This window comes from Pleurodeles waltl, chromosome 5 (assembly GCF_031143425.1).
Source record: "Pleurodeles waltl isolate 20211129_DDA chromosome 5, aPleWal1.hap1.20221129, whole genome shotgun sequence".
Classification (NCBI taxonomy): domain Eukaryota; kingdom Metazoa; phylum Chordata; class Amphibia; order Caudata; family Salamandridae; genus Pleurodeles; species Pleurodeles waltl.
In genome coordinates, this window is record NC_090444.1 from 1,002,643,936 (window position 1) to 1,002,664,834 (window position 20,899).

The window sequence follows — 20,899 nt, forward strand, 5'->3', positions numbered from 1 at the left end:
TTAAAAAGCGGCGCAAATGCGGGTTTTTTTGACCCGGCCACTCCCGGGCGTGATTTTTGCCCGGGAGTATGAGGGCCATATTTATACTCCGTTTGCGCCAAATTTGCGTCATTTTTTTCGACGCAAATTCGGCGCAAAACTAACGCCATATTTATACTTTGGCGTTAGACGCGTCTAGCGCCAAAGTAGGAGTAAAGAGCGTCATTTTTTTGCGTGAACGCCTTCCTTGCGTTAATGAGATGCAAGGTAGGCGTTCCCGTCCAAAAAAATGACTGCTCCGCAAATGCGTCGTATTTATACTCCCGGGCAAAAATCACGCCCGGGAGTGGCCGGGTCAAAAAAAAACGCATTTGCGCCGCTTTTTAACGCCTGGGTCAGGGCAGGCGTTAAGGGACCTGTGGGCTCAAAATGAGCCCACAGCTGCCCTCCCAAGCCCCCAGGGACCCCCCCTGCCACCCTTGCCCACCCCAGGAGGACACCCAAGGATGGAGGGACCCATCCCAGGGACATTCAGGTAAGTTCAGGTAAGTATAATTTTTTTTTTTTTTGTATAATTTTTTTTGGCATAGGGGGGCCTGATTTGTGCCCCCCTACATGCCACAATGCCCAATGACCATGCCCAGGGGACATAAGTCCCCTGGGCATGGCCATTGGGCAAGGGGGCATGACTCCTGTCTTTGCTAAGACAGGAGTCATGTAAATGGCGTCTGGGCGTCGTAAAAAATGGCGCAAATCGGGTGGAGGCGACTTTTTAGCGTCAACCTGACTTGCACCATTTTTAAGACGCCCTAACGCCATTTTTCCCTACGCCGGCGCTGCCTGGTGTACGTGGTTTTTTTCCACGCACACCAGGCAGCGCCGGTCTGCTTGCGCCGGCTAACGCCATTCAATAAATACGGCGCCCGCATGGTGCTTCAGAATGGCGTTAGCCGGCGCAAAATTTTTTGACGCTAAGCTGCGTTAGCGCAGTTTAGCGTCAAAAAGTATAAATACGGGCCTAAATACGACGCATTTGCGGCGCAGTCATTTTTTTGGACGGGAACGCCTACCTTGCATCTCATTAACGCAAGGAAGGCGTTCACGCAAAAAAATGACGCTCTTTCCTCCTACTTTGGCGCTAGACGCGTCTAACGCCAAAGTATAAATATGGCGTTAGTTTTGCGCCGAATTTGCGTCTAAAAAAACTACGCAAATTTGGCGCAAACGGAGTATAAATATGGCCCTAAGTCTCCAGCCCCCACATCGGGCCCCTCAGAGGCCACAATGGACCTAGTCCTCAAAGAGATAATGGTGGTGGGGCACAGGCTGGAGGCAGTGGACATGAAAATGACTGACCTCAAGACAGAGATGAAGAAGCTGATCCGCACTGAGCTTGCTGGCTTTCACGACAAGGTGAAGGGGCTGGATCATAGCCTGCCCTCCCTAGAATCCAAAGTCAAGCTCATTCCAGACAGGGACCTGGAGCTCAGAGTCCTGCATGATAAGGTCATCAATCTAGACGACCGTAGCTGCAGGGACAATGAACGCTTCTTCAGTGTCCCAGAGAAGGCAGAGGGCACTGATCTGAGGAGCTTTCTCTGTGATCTCCTGCCTGCCCTGCTTGGCATCACTTTCTCCCCCCTGCTGGAAATGCAGTGTGCCCACAGAATAAGGCAACGCAGGTCTATGGAGGCCTTGGGCTTGAGGCCCCTTTTAACATGCTCCCTTCAACTTGAGCAGGCCTGACAGATCCTCACAGTGGTGAGGGCCCATTGGCCCTGCGACTTCAAGGGCCACAAGATCCAAATCACAGATGACTTCTCCAAGGAGACGAATGACAGAAGGAGGGCTTTTCTCTGCCTACGCCCACTGCTATTTGAGCCAGTGCATTTGAGGATTACCATGGACAGCATATTCAAAGAGATCTATAACCTGGAGGCACTGCAGGTCTTCTTGGATGGACTGCGGATGGGGCCACGGACACGTCACCATGCCCACCGACCTCTCTGCTATAGCACAGGTCAGTCACCTCCAGAGAGCCTGGATGTGTCAGCCCAAGGACCTAGGCACAAGAACAAAGTGCACTGTATGCAGAATGGCAGGGAGAAGGTGCTCAAGACTGTGGCAGTGCATACGAAGGCCAAAGAGTGTGACAAGTCCTGCTCATCGTTGAAGCTGGGGCCGCCAGTTTACTGATTTACATAGTGCCAGCCACTGCACATTGGACACTCCAGCCTTTAGGATGAATACGTATGGTCTATTTCTTATTGTTGCATGATTGTTTGATTTCAGGACTCACACTTTGCACTAGTGTGAACTACCTCCCTTGCATGCACCCCGCTGCCCAACTATTATGTATGCTGCTGTATCCCCCCCCCATCACGCCCCCTTTTGCCCCCAGTAGCCGGCCCACCTCGTGCAACATTGCGGGTGCCCTGCATTTGCCTCCCCATCTCTCCCAATGGCAATGGAGGGTCAAGGTCAGCTGTGACCGTCCTTCCCTTCCCTCCCTTTGTTACATTGTTGCCATCCCCTCTGCACCATCCCCACTCTGCCACAACCTTAGTGTTGCCCGCTACCTGCTCTTTTCCTCCTGTCTTTCCAGACTATGCTCAAAGCCTGCCAAGTGGGGTTGTGTTGCTCCTTTCCACTCCCATCCCACCTCCTCTTTTGTTCTCCTGGGTTGGCCTCCCCTCTCTCTCCATTATCCAGTCTTCCTCACCCGCAGGTTGTTATTGTTCTCTTCCTCCCTGGTGCACTTCCCGAGGCTTATTTGGGTCGCTTCCTCGCTCAGCCTCTCCCCCATCTCTCATGCAGTTGGGTGTCCTGGTACAAGCTACCCCTCAGGTTTAGAACTGATTATTATATTTTTAGGGTGCTTTGGCTTGCCATTTTACAGGTGTCATTGGTTAAGATTTTTTTGGTGTCTTTCTCCCCGTCACTCACTTTTCTTCTCTTCCTACTTCGTGCTCTTGCTTTGCTTCTCCTCTTCGTTCTTGGCGTGTGCCTTTCCTTCCTTGCCTACTGCCCCCTTCCCCTGCCTTTGGACCTGTGGGTGACCTCTCCTCCAATCCCACCTCTAGCAGCTCTGCCTGTGGGCCTGGATAGGACATACAGACCCCCTGCGTTCCACACCTTCCCTTGGCTCTCTCCGAGTGTTGCCGCATCCCCCATGGCCCACTCTTGATGTCCTCTCTTGGAAGGTCAACGGCCTCACATATTACATTAAGTGCAAGAAGAAGATTGCGTACCTTAACTCCAAGCATGCTGACATAGCTCTCCTCCAGGAGACGTATTTCACCAAAACAGAGAAGCTCCAACAGGACTGAGTGGGTAAGGAGATACACAGCTGTTGCCACCAGAGGCCGGCTAATAGCTCAATGGCATACCAGTAGCGCGTCATGGCCATCTTGTTTTGCAAGATGCTTAAGTCATGGCTTGATCCTGAGGGATGCCACATATTCACCAAGCTAAAAATTGGTGAGAAAGTGCTTTGCGTGGCTTCCGTCTATGCCCCAACAGGGACAAGATGATCCTTTTTTCCCCAGCTCTCTTGAGTTTTGACAGAGATAGACACTGCATATTTTTTGATAGGGGGTGACTGGAAATTGGCTTGGGACACAAGCCTGGACCATATGGGCCCTATCGATACAGTATATAATGCAATTCAAGCCCTCCTGTGGGATGTCAGAGCGTACCATGGCATTTGGTGCCTTCTGCACGTGAAAAACAGAGAATGCACTTACCTGTTTCCAGGTACACGGCACACAATTGGACTCCTTCCTAGTGGCTCATCCGCTGCCCTTGTATGTGAGGCCTCCATCATAGAACATGTTCTCTCAAACCACTCTGCGATAGACCTGCCTGCCGACCTCAGTTTGGTGCAGCCGATCCATAAACTCTGGCACCTCAATCTCACTATAATCACCCAGCAACAAGGAATAACTAAAATTCCATGTCCGTACCTACCGTGGGCATAACAAAGGCTCAGACAACTCAGCTCTGACCCTGTGGGTAGCAGCGAAGGCCATTGTCAGGAGGCAAGTGATGAAAGATGCTGCCTTGTCCAACAAGCAGATGCAGAGCGGCAGACAGCACTGGAGAGTGACATTGCCCATCTCCAGCGCAATTACATGGTCTGCCCCTCGGAATCCGCTCAACACCTCCTTGTGAGGGCGTGTATAGACATTAATGCACTTTTAACCAAAGCTGAATATGCACTTCAAAAAAATGTTTTTTAAAACTTTAAACCATGTTGCCTGCGCTACTGTTGCAAAATATAAAATTGCAATTGAAAAAGCCAATAGATCTCGTATAGGCTAAACATAGTGTCTTTTCCAAAGTATGTTTACAAATAGTATCTGAGGTTTTGCATCTTGTGACATGAAAGGCTTCAGTCAAAAATACCCTTTATGATAAACATTAGTGTATGTGTGTACATGTTTGTGTGTGCCCATTTGCTTCTGGGTGAAGGACCTCTTGCACTTGGTGGGGTCAGATGTATGTTTGTAGCAAGGGAGTTGGTAGTTTGTCAGTCTGGACAAGGGTAGAGCAGCATAGATCACAACAAACACCAGGGACCCACATTGAAAGGGATACTTAAATAGGTTAGTACATTTTGTTTTGGGGTTGTTTACAGTAAAATATTGCTGTTCTTGCTGTCTCTTCTGCTGGCATAGGAGATAAACTTTGGAAACATCTTATGCACTCACTTCTAATGGAGCTTAAAATTTAGTGATGTCTCTCATGTCATAAAAGTCATCAGAATGTGACTGTTTATGTTTTATGAAAATCAAAGTATTAAAAGCTAAACTTAAAAGCTGCACTAAAATGAAATTTAAATGTGCACTTGCTTGTATTTCAGAGTTTGACTTGGGTGGTATTTGGATTAAATTGAATGCTAGCAGGATTCAAGTAGTATACAAATTTCATGTAGATTTGAGACTAACAGAATATATTGAAACAATATTGAATTTTAAGTTATTATTGATTTAAAATTGCAGGTAAAATAGAGAAATGTAGAACTGTGACAAATCTACTTGACATGTATAACTGATGTCATTTTCATTTAGAATTAATATAAAATGCATATTATTTCATATATTAATGTGTTGAAGTTATAATTTTTGTATATTATATGCACTTATTAAAATGAATTAACAATGTAACGTTTTGATTTTGTGTTAGCCTTAAGTAAGGTCTGCAGAGTTTGCAATTTGCAGTCACGTAAAAGTGCTGAATTATTTTTTCAAAATATGATATCATCTTTCAGATTTCATTCCCATGAGAAGCTAAGCCTTTTTGGAATAGACCCCATTCTTTAAATGTAGAAGGATGCATTCATTTGGACTTGAATTTAGCACATTGCAGGAACATGGACTGACTTTTGTATACAATTGTTTCAAACTTGCTTGGATTCACCAGAAGGAAGATGTTCTCATGTGAGACCGGCGAAAGAACAATTGTTGCAGTTTGGATCCATGTGTTAAATTATCATTGGACAATGCTCCTCTAATGGAACATGAACTGAGCCCCCTGATGAATCAAATTATTTCTAAAACTTTGATAATCCAATGTAATTTGGACACTGCAGAGAGTGAGCTTTGGAGATGCTGATGGGGGACAGACTCTCAGGATAGAGTTGATGCCTTTCAACTAGAACCTCTGCTGAAGAAGAATCTTTGTAAGCTGTACCCCTGAAGAGAAATTCCTCACTACTTACCCTTGCCCTGTGAGATGTCCCATTGAGATTTAGGATTTCCAAGCCCTTCAGGAGACTCTTAACTGAGTTTCTTACATGCTGACACTTTTCCGCTTTTGTCCCTAGTAGTTACAATCTAATGACTCTGAGTTTCCCGTATTCCAAATACTTTTGTCCCTTGTTTTGATTAGGTTTTTGTCTGCATGTGTTCATCCCCACACATGCTAGCCCTAAAGTTGGGAATGACAGGTTTGTCCCTTAACCTAGAATCAAAACTGAGCTCCTGTTCAATCTGATTGGTGTATGCCCAAACTGAGCAATGTCTATTCCCTCCGTTACAGTTGATTCTATTGAGGTTCTGTATTTTGGCTACCGATTATTTAGTTTTGTTAATGTTAGTACAACTTAACTTCTTCCGTTGCCTTGGACAACCATAAGGTGATAATTTATATTTATAACTTCATTTTGAGAATCATTTACATGACTTTACTCCTAGGTTTGTAATAAATATCCCAACCTTATTCTTGACTGACATTTTCCTTGTATGGCCAAATGGGTCATACTGTCTAAATTTTATTGCATGATATCAGTGTTGTTAATGGTTCTACTACATTCTATTGCTGGGTCAAAAGGTCAGTCGACCTCGATGAGCACTGATTCCTGCGAAGGATGAAAATGCTCCAGCACTGCCAACACTCTCCGAGACAGTGTGACCTCCAGCCATTGCCGTTGACAAAAGACTCAACAGAGCTTGGGGGAGCAACACATTTCATGGTGGGAAGGGGGCTGTATGAGGGTGCACAAAATGATGGACAGTGGATGGAGGGCAGGATGCACAAACAACATGGGAGGTTGCAAGCAAGACCACGGGAAGAGGGAGGGAGATGTGTACACCACAGGTGGTGGGAGGGAGTAAGTAACTGCACAGACAGCGGGATGAGGGTGGAAGAAGGATAGGGCAAGCACCAACAGACAAGACAGGAGGGAGCAAGACACCACAACAGTGGGAGGAGGGGAACACACAAACTCTTATGGAGTGTAACAAAGAAAATAAAAAGTACCTCCAGATGTACCTGGTCAGTGGGAGAGCACCATCCGCAGACATGAATCTGTGACAGGTCCATGCTCCATGGCAGGGACAGAAGCCTCACGAAGAATGCATGAGGACGTGAGCAGCTGGCAGTAAGCAGGAGGCATGATCATTAAGAAGCAAAGAAACTGTGATGGGGAAGTGAACCAATGGTAAGTTTTAGTAAGTAATGGGCGGGCTCTAAGTATGTTTTATGAAGCTTTTTTAGGTCAAGCGCACAAGTGCTCTGACATGTTGTAATCTATCTGTGGGCTTTTAACCACGCCCACCCCACGCCCATCAGTATCACTGCTTCAAGGGCTTGCCTTTCAAAAATCCTTTATCATCATTGGTAAATACTTTACGTTTGTCCCTCCTTGCGGCAATTTTGTTACCGCCTTGTCCATGGGACCCTGTTACATGGATAATTGCACATTTGCCGATACGTTTGACTGCAAGAAAACTTATTTTTTCTTTTGTGCCTCTCCTTCACGCTCACGGTGGCCATGGCGCTTTGAATTGGCTCGCTTATGTCAACTGTTTTACTTTTCATTTTCAATTTATGAGGCAAGAAAGGTCCAGTTAGGAATTTCACAATACTAATGGCTCTAACGTGAGAAAACGTGAGATCCAGTAAATTGCATATGCTTGTTCTTTTTTCTTAACAATAGCTTTCACTGACAGTGCATGCCCAATGCAACAGAAAACTACAAAGGAACTAAAAGCTTTGCTAGCCAACATCCCTTACTAGTTTAATGTGTTCTCAAGGACTCTGACCTGAAGCCAGAGTCTTAAAAAATACTACTAGTCTCCAGCCATCCATTTATCCGTTAATAATAATTTTTCTCCAAGTGTCCCTATGTTTTATACTGTATGTATACTATTTTTATTTTACTTTTAGTTGTTTCCTGTTTGTAATTGTATTTTGTCTGGAGAATGACTATGCATATTATCGGGTCATACAGTTGAGGTCTGGCTATACATAAATCTGCTAACACATAACTAACGTAAACAGCAACAGACTTTTTATCTTGCTAGTTTCTTTTTCATTAAATTAAATGACATTGTGATTGGATTACTGTCTTCCACAAAGAAAACCACAATTTCATCAGTTTCAGCAGCGTAATCCTGGAAATATGAGCAGCTGTTGCCCTTTCACTTTTAGTAAACAAAATCAGACATTGATATAGGACTGTGCTATCAGCACAATCAAAGTACATTTATGATGTTTTTAAATACAACTGCTAACTCCACAAATCCCCAAAACTATTTTGTTTTAAAGGACACGTTAAAAATGTCTCCAAGAAAATATTTGGTGTTAACCCACAGACTGTCTGAAAGCTAGTCAGTTAACTTTGACTTAGCAGAAGCTTACCTGTTACTGGCGGGGAACAATGGAATACTTGTCATCAGTTATTAAAACCGAAGAGTTGATAAAACCACATTTTAATAAATATTATGCAATTACACACAAATTCTAACAATATCTATTTTAAACTTCAATATTCTACAGGTCTGAGAATTAACAACATATTCACCTTTATGCACATAAAAGACTACATTAAAAATATTTTTACCTGCTCACTTGTTGATGGTAGAGATGCAAACTCTTTTAGATACCTCTCTGTTTCTTTGGCAAGCTGGTTTGTTAACTGTATTTTCTGTTGTCTGCAAAAAATATACATTCATTATTTGATGCTAGAGAGACATGATTAGGGACACTTTAGGAGTGCTTGTTGGGGCACATATTAAGATCATTCTTAAAACTTGTGAAACTTGATTGAGCAAAGCCAGAAACTTTAGTTCTTATATCAGATTTTATCAGGGGTGGTGGTCTCCAGGGCTGCGGGGAGGGGGGAGACGGCCCCCGTATTTCATTCTATCTTTGGCCCCGGGGAGGTGGCAGTCCGTGGGGCTTCATAAGCGCAGGAGGGCCCCCCGCATCCCTACTTTTAACACACACCCAGAACCTGGCCCACCCAGGGGCTTTATTAAAACAAGTGAAGGAACCCATGTTCGTTTTTTTTCTTTAATTTTCGCCTCATCTGCGGATCTAGCATGACTCCCGGCAAAATGTTTTTAAAATTGCTTGTCTGCTCTGGGGGTTCCTCTGGGACCCTTGCACCAGAACTAAGTGGTCAGAATGTCCCTTTCCTAGCCCCTTTTCTTTTTTTAATAATGTTTTCTGGGGCTTGACTAAAATTATTCAACAATAAGGAAACATGCGGCTATTATACTTTGTGAAAATCCATCATTGCAAGTACAAAAACTATTGTGCTCTACTTCACTCTAATTCAGAACACCAACAGTATTGCACTCTCTGGCAACAATATTTGTCTAGAAGTCGTCTTCACTCAAGATGAATCAGAAACTCCACTAATGGACTGGGCAATTATGAAATGGATATTCCTCAAATTAAAGAAACAATTTCAGAAATACTGAATCAGATTTGCATTTGTTGCCAAATATAACATTATAAGTAGCAAATTAAATCATTGATCTCCTTAACAGAATAGAAAATGAGGAAAAATTGGCATGGTGCAATTTGATCATCTTTATACTTGCTAAAAAAAGATATGATGCCTGTGAATATCACCTAATCTGCAATTACTGCCTTGGAAAACTAGACAATAACTTGATGCCTTTACTTGGAATTCAAAATAATTTGGAAATATATCCAGTACCATCAGAACTACTACAACTCAATTTATATGAAAGCATTTTAATTCAAATAGTCCATTCTTTTCAAACCACAGCAACTAAAAACTGGAACATTCCTACAACATGAATTAGTATGTGCACCGAAAGCAAAAGTTTTCCTTCCATTAGAATTCACCAAAAACAATCACTCTTGAAATAGTAGGTTCAAGCCAATGGAGTATCTACAAAAGACAAAAAAGTTTGGCAAGAATTATTAAGCATAGACAAACTTAAAAAAAGTAAAACATTACTGTTAGAAATGGGGTCTCTAGTTGGCAGTCGGTATGCACCCTGTCCAAGTAGGGACCCTCACTCTAGTCCGGATAAGGGAGATACCTGCTCAGATAACCCCTGCTCACCCACTCTGTAGCTTGGCACGAGCAGTCAGGCTTATCTCAGAAGCAATGTGTAAAGAATTTGCACATAACACACAGTAATAAGTGAAACCCTATCAAAAGGACACCACACCAGTTTTAGAAAAATAGCCAATATTTATCTATATAAAACAAGACCAAATACGATAAAAAGCAGAGCGTCGTGATCCTCATTGTAAGCTCCGGAGAGCGGCGTCGCGGTGTCTGTTCCGGAGCTGGTGAGGAGGTCATTTGGCCCTTAAAGTCAAACACGGTGCAGATTGAACTCCGGGCTGATTAAGTCAGGAGCAATGGCGTGGAGGGAGTTTGGGCTGCAGTGTGAAGTGGGGCAATGCGACGTGCAGAGTCACCAGGTAACGGTGCAGGCAGTGGAATCATCATTGCTGAAGTGGTGTCGTCGGTAGGCCCAAGCCAGTGGTGTGGGACGGGACGGTGCTTCGTGACCCTCACGAGCGGTGTCCACAGGCCACTGTGCAGGGAAGGATGCCTGGTGATGACACTGGAGTCAATGGTGCTGGTGTTGGAGGATTGGGGTGCAGTGCGGGACGGTGCTTCGTGTACCCCACCAGCGGGGTCCACAGGCCACGGTGCAGGTAGCAGCACAGGTGTCCGCAGCAGCGTTGTCATCTCGGATGCCCAGGCAGCGGTGTGAGCAAGGCGATGCCGGAGTGTGGGGCCCACAGGTGGCAGTGTGCGCAGTGGCTCAGTAAAGTAGTCCGATGACGCCGTAGGTCAGACCAGGGTAACAGTGCAAAGCAGGGCAGTGTGGCATCGGCAGGTGACAGTGCAGGCCAGCAGTGCAGTGGTTTCTCCTCTTAAACAGCACAAAACACACAGTTCCCAGTGATGCAGGTCAAGGAAACTGAAGTCTTTGGTGTCCCTGAGTCCTCCAACAGCAGGCACGCTCTATTCCAAGCCCTTGGAGAGCTTTCTCAAGCAGGACAAACAGCGAAGTTCACCCTTTGCACTCTTTTCAGGCAGACGCAGCAACTGTAGGCCAGTCCAGCAAAGCAACACAGCAAAGGGACTTTATCTCTCCTCCAGCTCTTCAGTTCTTCTCCTAGGCACAGGTTCCTCTTGATTCCAGAAAGATTCTAAAAGACTGGAGTTTTGGGTCCAATACATAAACCCCTTTCTGCCTTTGAAGTTCTCAAACTTCAAAGCAAAGTCTCAAGTGTTTGCAAGATCCTTCCGTGTCCAGACCAAGCCACAGACACACACCAGGGGGTTGGAGACTGCATTGTGTGAGGGCAGACACAGTCCTTTCGGGTGTAAGTGACCACTCCTCCCTCCAATCTAGCTCATATTTCTCATCATGATATGCACCGGGGTGTGGCCAAGCTGCCAAACATGGCGGACGTGAGCTTTTAGAGCTCTGGATAATCCGACTCAAATTAAGGTGGGCACGGGGGCATCCCACTCCCCCGAGGCTCGAAATGGAACAGGTGAGGTTTGATGAACCGAAAGCGCCGTGAACGAACCCTCGGCGCCCCACGGAGGTGAATCGGCACTGCGGCCGTAAAGGCCGCGCTGGAAACCGGAGCCCTGGGCCTTGGTGCTAGAGGAGCGAGGAACTCTTTAAATATGTACAGAAGTGGCCTTACGACCCAGCGAGTCACACCGAGCCCTGAACCGCAAACTGGAACCTAAGCCGTGAATCGAAGCCGCCCGCGATCGCGAGGACAACACGCAAGAGCCCGAGATCGGAGCGGAGCTACAAGGTGATAAAGAACGGAAACCTGAGGGCCTACAGCAGGGCAACGACATCCCGCCCCGAGGACCGCACTACAGGCGAGTGATTTGAATGCTTGAGGATCCGGTGGTCTCCTAGGATAAAGAGGCACCTGAGCCGGCCTTGCGACCGCGTGGGCCGTGACTGGTCTACGAGACACAGTGGCTTCCAGGTGAGAGGCGGCACGCACCGAGTAAATGAACGTGCCCGCACGGGCTGCGATCTGATGTTGGGAGTCGGAACAGGGCACCCGGGGAAGAGGGGACATTTGGGGCGGCCTGGGCGCCCTGGGCCTGAGCAGAGGACCCCCCAAACTGCGCGTGAGATGCAGATGCAAGCTTGGGCAACCCGTGGGGACGAGCGTCCCATCACAAAAACACCATATAAAATGACCAGACAGTGAAGCAAGCCAAGCCAAAAGGTGAAAACAAGCAATGCAGTCTTGGGTCAAAATATGGGCCTAAATCTCACCTGGGGAACCCCCCATGGAGACCAATGAAATTGACAGAGGGAGGAGGCAACACCCGCCTGGCAATCAAGTAAGAAAGAGAACAAGCGGCCTACCCGTGCCCTATGCTGCCAACATCTTGCGCAAAAGAAGATTTCCCCCCCGGGCGCCCAGGCGCCACAAAGTGATAAACAAGCAAAATCTTCTGTGAACTCAAGGGAGTTATCCGAACCACCTAACCGGGCTACTCGTGCTGTCACAGGGGGGTTGTCATCCCCTAGACAAGCGGGCCCGTCTACGCCCTACCAGCATCCGGTGAACAGAAAATACACCAAAGATCAAGTGTAAACTAACGAACAAGGACGCGCAAACCTCTGCGCTGGAAATGTCACAAACTGCGATTCCTTATTAGGTAGGCCACCAGGGGAGAATATTATCACGGAGCGGTGGTGAGCACGGGAGGCGCGACTTGGAACAGAACTGTGTGATCCCATTGGCAAACTACTTACCTAACCCCCCCTTGTCAGCCTAGGCGGAACTAAACCAGAGCGCAAAGCTTATACGATATCCGACAAAGCGGTCATCAACGACCTGAGACTAAGCAATAACTCACTCCTCCCTCCTCAAATAAACGGGACCATGGCCGGAACGGGCCGACTGCGCTCGGGAACAGGAACTGGGAAAATACAAGACTCGCCAAACCAAGACAGCCAAAAGCTTGACGCAGAGCTGGCAGCAGTGGAACGCATCGGAGACTCACTGGAATGCGCCCGTACGTCACTGGAAGCCAAAATTTATAAAGTAGCAGGCGACCTTGTCCTCCTCCACGCGGACCATCGCAATCTCACAGATAGAACCAAAGAGATCGAGGCTACAGTAAACGAATTAATACCCTCGACTGCCCAATTGAAGACAGGAATGGAAGACATGCAAGCCAGGGTCACAGCACTAGAACGCCGAGTCGAAGACGCAGAAGGCCGCTCTAGAAGAAACAACATTCGGGTAGTGAATCTACCAGAAGACATTGAAGATTGCGACCCTGTGACCTACTCCGAGAGCTGGCTGCGGGGATTGGTACCGGAGGGAGAATTAACTCCTTTCTTCTCTGTGGAACGCGCACATTGCATCCCGGCCCGACCAAGACCGCCGGGCATCACTCCACGCCCATTCATCATTCGCCTACTCCACTACGCAGATAGGGACATTATACTAAGAGCGGTGAGAGCCGGCCCACCCCCCCAAATAGACAACATGCAGATCTTGCTATTTCCTGATTGTACCCTAGCGGTACAAAGGGATAGAGCCTCCTACCTGCCCTTGAAGCGCAAGCTGCGCTCCCTAGACCTGTCTTAGTCTCTGTTATTTCCCACCAAGCTACGTGTTGTGACGGGAGGAAAAACACACTTCTTCTCCACCCCGGAGGCAGCATGGGAATGGCTTGAGACATCTGGGCTGTCACCTGGTGGAGAGCCAGAACGAGCGGGACCACCACCTAGACCCAGGCGCAACCGCAACAGGAGGGATCGGAGGAGAAACTCGATCCGCACTAACACAACTAAATGTGCTCCAGACTTAGAACAACTAATTCAGGAGAGAAGAGAAGCGATTCACACAGCAGCAACGATAAGTACATCATCCCTACCTTCAGGATCCGACACAGAACTTTCTCAACCAAACAGTGACCCCCCCCCCCCTCCACGCCGGATCAGCGACTGGGACCAGATCATGCGGGAGGCCCCTCCGTAACACCGGCAACTGCTGATGAATTTTAAAAAAAGAAGAAAAAAAAAAAAGAAACTTAGAACAATGCTTAGAAACTATGCACAGCAGGAGTCACCAAGCCAATGATACTCATACTGGCGTAATTTAAGAGATGTGAGACATTTTGCCTACTCCCTGAGCACACACAATAGCCAACAACCAATAATATAAGCATCGGGTCCCTGCCTCCGGCCCCTGAACACTGGACCCGGGGGAGGGGGAGACCCCCCCTTACACGCCCCCTATTTTCCCACTTTTATCTGCCACATCCAGACCAGATAAGGTGCGCGCCCGAGACACTCCCCCCTCTCCCCTTTTTGGTCTAACATTGACCTACCCCCAAGCTCCTACCAGTGGAGACAAATAATGTTCAGGTGTGTGTTGACACATTGTCATTTCTGTTGGTTGGTTTGGGCGGTGACCTGCTGTCTATCTGCTCCAATGGCATTAGTTATGTTTTGGTCTTACCGGCCGGCACTTACTGAATCCTTTACACCTAGCGGAAAAAGGGAAAATAATGACGAGTTCCGACTTGAAAGGACAGGGCAGGGAGTTATATCAGATAATCCAGAGTTTCCAGTATGGCTACATACACAACAATCACCTGGAACGTGAGAGGTATTCACACCCCCAAACGGCGATACGCTATTTACTCCTACCTCAAACGTCATTCTGTTCACATAGCTCTCCTACAGGAGACACACATAACGAGCCTCGAAGTCCCCCGACTACGTCGGCGCTGGAGAGGACAATTATATGCGACAGGACACTCAGCATACGCTAAAGGTGCGCTAATTTGGATTAGAGCTGGCACCCCCTTTAAGGTAGAGGAGCAGATCGTAGACCCACAGGGCAGATTTGTGCTAGTTAGAGGAAAACTTGCAGGTCATATGATTGTACTGGGATCAATATACGCCGCAAACACAGACCAAACCATTTTCCTTCACGGACTCTCCCACCAATTGGCGGGTTGGAGTGGCCTTCCATGGCTTCTCGGAGGGGACTACAATAGTGTAATTGATGTGACAATGGATTGCTCCTACCCTCCGCTGCCTACATCGCCAGTGGTAGCGGCCTCAAAGGGCCTGGTGAACTGGACCCAACAATGGCAACTGGTAGATGTGTGGAGAGAGCGACAAGATGGACAGGGTTTACTCCTTTTACTCTGCAACACACTCCCTGCACGTACGTCTAGACAGAATACTCTGCACCATGAATCACGCCATGATAGTGATAGATTCGGAATACCTAGGGCGCACGCATTCTGATCACAATCCCCTAATTGCACATTTGTGCTGGGGTTCCCCCTCCCCCCCCCCCCACCCCCTGCGCGTGGCTATTCCTACATGGAGGTTGAGGCCGGAATTGCTGGAAGACTCCGCTTTCCGAGCATCGTTAAGCGTTGTAATCCCAGAATTTTTCTAACAAAATGACGGCACGGCCTCCTCGGGTTTGATAGAATGGGACGCATTTGGGGTTTTCAAACGAGGACACTGCCTGGGCACTCAATGCAGCCTACGCCGCTCTGTTGAATGGGAACTGACTAAAATAGAGCGGGATCTAATACAACCAGAGAGGGGAGCAACCAACAACCAGCTTGATCACTCGAGACTGCCAGCAATGCGCGCTGAGCATCTATCACTACTAGAGTGTCTGCGTTGTTTGAATTACTCCGCACACTCTGCAAGAACTCACACATCTACTGATAAAGCAGGCAAGCTCCTGGCCTGGCTGATTCGACAGGACTACGAGAGGAAACCAATATTGGAAATCCTCTCACAAACAGGGGAACTACTATACACGCCACAGGAGATACAAACTGAATTCGCAAGGCACTACGAGGCACTCTATGCCTCGAGGGCAACCTTGGACAACAACCCCAGTTTAGACTTCCTCACCGGAGTAGTACTACCACACAGAGTATGAACAAGCCGAAGCCCTTGAAGCGCCCCTAGACCTTGAAGAAATTCGATCTAGTATCCGCGAGCTCGCATCTGGCAAAACACCAGGTCCAGACGGACTCCCAGTTGACTTTTATAAAGCCTTCGCTGTGCATCTGGCGCCCAAATTACTTGAACTCTACAAGACAGCTGAGCGAGAAGGCCATCTCTCAGCCACTCAGAAAGAGGCACTGCTGGTCTCCCTTCCTAAACCTGGAGGTAACCCGGTAGACATGGGTTCATATAGACCATTGGCAATGTTGAATAACGATTATAAAATATTAGCCAAATTACTGGTGACGCGCCTTGCACCGGCTGTACCAGGTCTGATACACTCGGACCAGAATGGCTTTGTCCCGGCCAGAGATACCTCCCACAACATTAGAAAGTTATTCCGAGTTATGCAATACGCGAAACGGGACTGGCCAAGAGCGGGCTGTCTCGTTTTAGACCTGGAGAAGGCCTTTGACTCCTTGGAATGGCCCTATCCGTTCGGAGTCCTTCGACAATTCTGTGCGGGACCATTCTTCATTCGTCTGACTAAGTTATTATATAACAGACCACTAATCCGAGTGAAACTGGGGTCTGAAATATCGGAACCAATTCGAGTGGGCAGGTGTACGAGACAGGGTTGCCCCCTTTCACCACTGCTGTTCTCACTCGCTATGGAGCCTCTGGCAATAGCCATGCGCAGAGCGGGAGATGGCTGGGGTATTACGTTAGGAGATGATACTCACATAATCTCACTATATGCTGATGACCTTCTTTTATACTTCCGAGACATTACGCAAATCCCTCCTGAGGCTGGTTTACTCCTACAACAATTCACCCTCTCATCTGGCCTGAGAGTCAACTGGTCTAAATCCTGCCTCTTCCCACTTGACCCGGGTCTCTCTGATCCGGGACTTATCATTGCCGGAAATCCCGTCCCATGGCAACCGCATACATTCAGATACTTGGGTATACGAATATACCACCGTGAGGAAGACATATTTGAGGGCAACCTTGTAAGAGCAGTATCCTCTGTTAAATCCCAAGTGGTCTTCTGGAAAACACTACCGTTATCAGTAGCAGGCAGGATAGCACTCCTGAAAATGGTGGTCCTGCCCCGACTTCTATACTTCTTCACTAATCTTCCGCACTATGTTCCTCCTGGTTTCTTCAGGGCTCTGGAGACAGGACTGAGGGAATTCATTTGGAACGATGGTCGCTGTAGGGTTGCCTTAAAGAAACTGTACCTGCCACTAGATAGGGGCGGAATAGCAGTTCCTAACCTGGAACAATACTACCTAGCGGCTCAACTTCAATGGATAGCCAGATGGTTGGCAGATCTTTAGCGTGTAGACACGGCATCAGAAAGCAGACCCTGGACACTTCCACAGATACAACATTTATTTCACCCACTCACGCAGACACAAACACCCCGGCAACTCTTTCTTAGGGTGGCTCACAAATGCTTTCGTCGCTCACTTCGCCTTACAAATACGCAGCTTCCCTTTGCACCGGCCTTGGCGATATTAGGCACACCAAGAGGTTCCAGAATCACGTCGGAATCCGAACTGCACGCATGGCATGAAATAGAAATAGACACACTGGGAGACCTGTACGAAGACTCCCAGCTGCTCCCCTTTGCCAGGCTTCAAGAAATGGGGCTAACATCAGGCCAATTCTTATTGCACCGCTCCCTGATAGAGGCAATGAGAACCAAATGGGGCGACATCTCTGTGGCTCCACCCACTCACTTACTGATTCAATACTTACAGGTGATAGGCCGAGGGCATCATTTAATTAGCTGGCTAGCAGATGCTTTGAGATCCCAAACCGCTCTTGACAACGAAGCGCTACATATGGCATGGGAAACAGGCTCAGGCGTATCAATCACAATACCACGATGGAAAGCTGCCCTTGCAGGCCACCTTAACGTACCTCGCAATTCCCGATTCTGCTTAATCCAATACTACATAGTGAATAGAGCATACCTCACACTGGCTCGAGTGAATAGATACTTTGCTCGCACAGATGCAGCCTGCCCCAGATGCCAGGTAATCGAAGCAGACCTGCTACACATGCTCTGGTCCTGTCCTACCTTGAGCTACTACTGGAGAGCAGTAAAGGAAAGCCTATCCGACTGTATAGCACTACAAATTCCCTTTATATGGGAAGCGTGCATATTAGGTTTATTTCCCAGAAGCAAGCAACATAGAGCAGAAGTACGCTTCGCAGACCTGGGACTTATAGTAGCAAAACGATTAGTGACCCGCAGATGGAAATCACCTGACCCGCCACCAACACAGGCCTGGAAACGATCTTTCGAGGTGTGGGCGGGAGCTGAAGGCACAGCACTGGCGCGGGAAGAGGTTTTGGGGCTGAGACAGTTTCCATTGTCTGCTAGCTGGGAGGGAATGTTACTGCGGCTGCGTGGTGAGGGAATGCACCCATCAGAAGAGGGAGTGGAGTGATATAGGTGGACGCCCTCCTGACAAGAAAACACAATGCATGGGGGAACTGAATAAGAAAGGTTAGCCAGATATACCCAGACACTGGAATTAAAAAGGACACTGCTTGCTTAACCTGATACCTGACCCAACCCTCCTATTAATAAACTGCTCTGCAACAATATAATCCCATCCCGACTGGAAATAATCACATAAGTGTATTCTACATAAGTGTCCATTGCCGGCAATTGTTGAATGTTAATCTTTTTCTCCCTTATTGTTTTGCACCCTCCCCCTCACTCTCAAATTAGCATATATACGAAGCACATGATTTCTTTCCTTTTCTCCTCTTTGTATCTAATCAGATTACTCCAATTGTACACACATACTAGAAATAATTTTAAACCAACATACACTGTATGAACATGCTAATAAACATCAGAAACCCTATGGGGCTCTCACTCCTGCAAATCTATAAAGGGTTGACAAAATTAAAACACAGCAAGTAACAGGTACAACATGATGCGATAATTTTGGATGTCATAACAACGGAAATGTATAACTGAATAATTACAAATGTATTTCAAGTGATATGTTGCAGCAATGCATAATATATACAATGTCAGTTATGTAACGATTTAAGAACACATGCCATGTTGTATGAAGCGTAAACAAATGTAGAAGCATGTAGCAAAGTAAAGTTGAAAAATACCAATAAACAAATTTGTGGAAAAAAAATGATATGCAGGCTACACCCCAGCTCCCTTTGTGTCACTGTCTAGAGGAGAGGTATAAACAGCCCAACTGTCAAACTGATCCAGATGAGGAATCCACAAACAGGCAGAGTCGCAGAATGGTTTAAGCAAGAAAATGCCTACTTTCTAAAAGTGGCATTTTCAAACTCACAATCTAAAAACCAACTTCACTAAAAGATGTATTTTTCAATTGTGAGTTCAGAGACCTCAAACTCCATATTTCTATCTGCTCTTAAAGGGAAGCTGCGCTTTAAAGTTATTTAAAGGCAGCTCCCATGTTAACCTATGGAGGGAGATATGTCCTGCCACAGTGGAAACCGAATTTGGCAGTAGTTCACTGTTGGGACATGTAAAACACACCAGTACATGTCCTACCTTTTAAATACATAAAATACATTGCACCCTGCCCATGGGGCTACCTGGGGCCTACCTCAGGGGTGCCTTACATGTACCAAAAGAGAAGGTTTGGGCCTGCAAGTGGGTACACCAGCCAGGTCGAATTGACAGTTTAAATCTGCACACACAAAAACTGCAGTGGCAGGTTTGAACCATGTCTACAGGGCTACTAATGTAGGTGGCATAGCCAGTGCTGCAGGCTCACTAGTAGCATGTGATTTACAGGCCCTGGGCACCTCTAGTGCACTATACTAGGGACTTACCAGTAAATCAAATATGCCAATCATGGATAAACCAATCACCAATACAATTAACATAGGGAGCAGAGCACTTGCACTTTAGCACTGATCAGCAGTGGTAAAGTGCACAGAGACAATAAACCAGCAAAAACAGAGTCCAGTATACCATAAAAACAGGAGGTTGGAAGGCAAAATGACAGGGGAGACACGCCAAAAAGTTGCCAGGTGTAACAATTACCTTCTGAAAAAACATCGTATACTAGAAAGATTTGGACGTAGCTAACTTCACGTTGTCTACATACTTATCATTAAGAAAAGAAAATCGAGCTGGACAATCTGAACGGACTACTGAAGAACAAGCTGAACAAGTATATTAACATTACAGTATACACCCACTACACCCGAGAGGCATGATGGGTAACGTTTTAGAATTGTATCCAATGAGGAGAGCTAGAGGAGCGCCGATTAGGGTTAAAAAAAACCCACTAGAAGCAAGATGTTATGCACGGTTATTCCCTTTTGGAAAAGGTGGACAATATGATGATCGTCTAGTCCAACTTTCTGCATCGGAGCACCGACCAACAAGATTATATTCAATGGATCCATGTTTTTTCTTAAGATATCCCTAATACTTTCACATTATTATATGAAAGTGAACTACATATTCTCTAGGATAATAAGGTCCTAAGACCCTCATCTACATGGTTGACATGTTTCAGACCCTAAAACTGGCCTAAAAAGGTACAAGGCTTTTATCAGGACAAGAATCATGTAATTGCCCTGGTGTCAACGTGTATCTTACAAGAAGTGCTAATCAAAGGCATGCAGGCTGACTAATAATGTGCCTGAATCCAAGATGGAATTATTGAGGAAACGACTGCCCCTATTAAAAGATTAAAACAATATATATACCCATACAGGAGAACAGTCATACCCATATGCACAGTCTAATCAACAGAAGGTATAGTTTACTTGCAATTGAATTACACAAAAGAAATCTAAGGGAGGAAACCTGTTCAACTAGAACAGACTGAAGCAAATTTGTGACAAAAATAAATACACTTGATAAGTCACGACTCTACATAGACCTTATACATGTAATGAGCAATTCACATAGGGTCAAGGTGTCAAAGTCAACAACGTTTCGATCCTTTTAGCAATACTAGGATCATCATCAGGACTAAAAATAAAATAAGCCTGAGGGCACTGAACATGTAAGGGAAAATAAATTAATATGGACTGATAATGAGCAGTAAAAAATTTAAAAAGCGCTGCTACCTTAATAGTAGGATACAACCAATAAACGTAATTGAAGGACAGTGGTGAAAATAACACTGTCATGTTAACCTACTAGCCTGGTGTACCAACAG

The 20,899-nt window shown here is 46.5% G+C and overlaps 1 protein-coding gene across 2 annotated transcripts in view; it reads right to left on the bottom strand.

Annotated features, from left to right (window-relative positions):
- Window positions 1–20,899, bottom strand: part of STX7 (syntaxin 7) — a 202,228-nt gene that overhangs the window by 48,050 nt on the left and 133,279 nt on the right. For both annotated transcript variants that reach the window (XM_069235168.1, XM_069235169.1), the window contains exon 4: window positions 8,327–8,417. In XM_069235168.1, coding sequence (XP_069091269.1) covers window positions 8,327–8,417 — 91 coding nt within the window. The remainder of the gene's footprint in view (window positions 1–8,326; window positions 8,418–20,899) is intronic.